Consider the following 3,475-nt stretch of genomic DNA (forward strand, 5'->3'; position numbering starts at 1 on the left):
ATCAGCTCATCGGTTCTCAAATCGGACATATCCGAAAGAAACTGCTCTCGGTTCAGTGTACTGGTGATCCAAAAACCGATGCAACCGGTTCTTGACTCGAGAACAAGAACTGCTCCAGCAGTGGGCGTGTATGTTCGTTACCCGGCACACTGCACACATGCTGCTCTGCGCAGTCTTCAGTTCTCTCTTCACAGCAGTTCAGTCAGTGTACTGTTTGAGTAAATGAATTACTCCGGAATATTGGTTTATTTTGACTCAGAGGGAGTGTCAGCCACGTTAAAAAAGTTAACTTAAGTAATTTGTGGATTAATGCTTACTGGAGATGCGAACCGTTTCAAACAATTCAGTCCGATTTGGTGAACTGGTTCAACTGGTTCACTAAGAAGAACCGGTTAACTCGAACGATTCGTTCGCGAACCGGACATCACTACTCTCACAGCTCTCTCAAGCCTTGTTCACTCCGCCAGCGTCTCGCAGTGATCATTTTCATAATAGGGACGCTAAACATTCTTGCAAACTGTCTAAACTGAATTATACATGTCATGCATGCATTCATATGAGGAGTTTAACAGCAAATTAGTCATTCAAGGAACACATTTTATTTTTGAACATGAAAAATTTACCGAGGTCCGGACCTATTTCAGTCTGGCGAGTAAACAAAAACATTTACTAGCCAATGGCGTTTCAATTGCCAAGGTGTCTGTAGTGGGTTGAGTGAGCATGACGTGGGACTCTACTAAAACAGTTCACACTTTAACCCCCCCAATGTTCAAACCAAAACTATGCCCTTGAACGTGGCAATTACATTTTTTTTATTTTTAAACCTTTATTTGAATATGGCAACATAATATTGTGCTCTACAATATTTCCATGAATAAATCTCTGACAGAGACTATCAGCCAATCACTGTGTGAATAGTTAGTAAGCATGCTGACATCATCCATAGCAACGAGGTCAACCCCGCTCTTACTCTTAGCCTAAGACTTCTCTCTATTTCTTAGTAAAAGTTTCTCAGCAGCTTTGTCAATAGATTTTAAGAGAAAACTCGTAGCTAAAAACTTTTACTGCTATTTAGGAGAACTCTTAGTGGTAAGATAAAATATTTTGTGAATACGAGCCCTGGTTAATTCTGCATTTCATCCAATATTTTATTTTTAAGGGGCTGTTTGGCAACACTGCTGCCTCTCAGGCTGGAGGACTGTTTGGAAACACTAACACAAGTACGGCCACAGGCTTCGGCACAGGAATGTTCGGCCAAACGAACACTGGCTTTGGGAATGTGGGAACACAGGTGACTTCTGGAGAGGCTACAGTTACCTCTCTTTTTTGTACCTTTCTCTTTTCTGTATTTTTCAAAAGTACATTTTTAGGTTTTCAAATGTAAGTTAGAATTTTTTGCATTGTTTTTCTAAATGATTAACTTGTCATCTTTATTTCACAGAATCTTTTTGGTAATAAGCCTGCTGGATTTGGCGCCACCACAACTAGCGCACCCTCCTTTGGAACAGGCACTGGTCTGTTTGCAAATAAGCCTACGCTTACTCTAGGGACTAACACAAACGCCTCAACCTTTGGTAAGCCTTTAACAGTAAAGTTGTATGATGTTAACACTGACTAGTATTTGCTGTAATCAAATTATTCCCAGTTTTGGTGAAGAAAGTGGTGGGCGCCATTTCACCAGTGTGCACTTAGATCTGATCTAGAATTTCCGATATATTTCTTCTCAAATGTCAATGTTGGTGTACTTTAAAGGATTTGGTGCAACTGGTACTGGTGTGGGTCTCTTTGGGAGCAAAACTGCTACGACAGGCCTGGGAACAGGACTGGGAACTGGCTTTGGAGGAGGTATGTTTTGGGGTGCATGATTTTTGTTGTCATTTGTTATTGTAAGAATGAAAACATGGTTTCTAAGTATTAGTCTGTATTTTCAGCTGTAGGAACTGGCCAGATGTCATTGTTTGGGAACAACCAGAACAAGCTGGGCTCCACCCTAGGCTCAGTGGGCACCTTCGGGACTGGAGGCTTCAACACTGGAGCCAACACTTTGACTTTTGGTGCTCCTCAACAGCCTGTGGGTCAGTGCAGATGCTTCATAAATTATTTAATTCCCATAATTGGTTGTAGTCATGTTAAATTGAGTACTTCATGTGAGGTAGATCTCTTTGAGATTCTGTAAAATAAATAACCGGTATACTATGTTTTGTTCACAGCTCTGACTGACCCTAATGCATCAGCTGCACAGCAGGCTGTCCTCCAACAGCAGATCAATGCATTGGCCTACTCTCCTTTTGGAGACTCACCCCTCTTCAGAAATCCACTGTCAGACCCAAAGAAGAAGGAAGAGGTTTGATTTTACAGTTTACATGGTCCTTACACATATTGGTTATTTTAATAGATTAGTGAGTGGCTCCATTAAAGACCACTTGTTTTTTTCACCATTTAGCACAGTACATTCACTGCTAACATATTTTCTCCATCATTAGCGTCTGAAGCCCACAAATCCAGCTGCCCAGAAAGCCCTGACTACCCCTACTCAGTACAAACTGACCCCTCGTCCTGCCACCCGTGTTCGTCCCAAAGCTCTGTCCTCCTCAGGCTCCTCCAAATCTCAGCTCTTTGATGGACTTGATGATGATGAACCCTCTCTTAACAATGGAGCCTTCATGCCTAGGTAAGAACCTGACTTCATAACTCCAGCTACTCTTATTGTACATGTAGCTCAAGATGTAGTGCACTAACTAAAGTGTTCCTGTCTGCATGTTTTTCTTTTAGGAAGAGCATAAAGAAGCTTGTTTTGAAGAATCTGAATAACAGCAGTCTGTATAACAGCTCTGTGAACAGAGAGGCTGATGACTTGGCCTCTCCTTCAGAATACCCACAAAACGGACTCAGGTAAGTTCACACTAGTTCTCAACCATTACAGTTAGTAAAGATGTAACCATATATTTCAATGTTTTCCTGTCACACGTCAGTCTGAGTATGGATGAAGGAGAGACCAGAGAAGTAACTGTGGAGAGAAGTGGGGAGGATGATCTGGAGGTCTCCAAGTTCTACACAAACCCGATCACCAAACCAATTCCACACGCCCAGCCGAGCCCCTTGCTACAGGACACAATCTCTGAGTTCAACATGCGGGGATCTGCCAGTCATCGCAATGGCCTGGAGGCCAGCAGCGAGGACATCTCTCTAGCAGAGGATTCCATTCAGGAGGAGAGAGATGAGGAGCTGGTGGCTCTGAAACCTCCTCACCCAGCTGGTATGCTTGTCTCGGTTGACATTCTTCAAAACATACACTATACTTGATAGGCTATAGGGTTGTGCCGATAGACGATAGTATCGTGTATCGACGATAGTCAGAGATATCGACGATAGCAGATGTCTTTGTCGATATTCAAGACGATATTAGGCTCATTCTCCTATTAATGTATTAATAATAATAACAATAATAATAATAATAATTATTATTATTATTATT

The 3,475-nt window shown here is 42.0% G+C and overlaps 1 protein-coding gene across 1 annotated transcript in view; it reads left to right on the forward strand.

Annotated features, from left to right (window-relative positions):
• Positions 1-3,475, forward strand: part of LOC107689212 (nuclear pore complex protein Nup98-Nup96-like) — a 20,604-nt gene that overhangs the window by 7,569 nt on the left and 9,560 nt on the right. Inside the window, exons 8-15 of the mRNA XM_016487139.1 lie at positions 1,160-1,291; positions 1,442-1,574; positions 1,753-1,845; positions 1,932-2,075; positions 2,211-2,344; positions 2,484-2,671; positions 2,773-2,892; positions 2,973-3,260. Coding sequence (XP_016342625.1) covers positions 1,160-1,291; positions 1,442-1,574; positions 1,753-1,845; positions 1,932-2,075; positions 2,211-2,344; positions 2,484-2,671; positions 2,773-2,892; positions 2,973-3,260 — 1,232 coding nt within the window. The remainder of the gene's footprint in view (positions 1-1,159; positions 1,292-1,441; positions 1,575-1,752; positions 1,846-1,931; positions 2,076-2,210; positions 2,345-2,483; positions 2,672-2,772; positions 2,893-2,972; positions 3,261-3,475) is intronic.

This window comes from Sinocyclocheilus anshuiensis, unplaced genomic scaffold (assembly GCF_001515605.1).
Source record: "Sinocyclocheilus anshuiensis isolate Anshui unplaced genomic scaffold, SAMN03320099.WGS_v1.1 scaffold966, whole genome shotgun sequence".
NCBI classification, from domain to species: Eukaryota; Metazoa; Chordata; class Actinopteri; order Cypriniformes; family Cyprinidae; genus Sinocyclocheilus; species Sinocyclocheilus anshuiensis.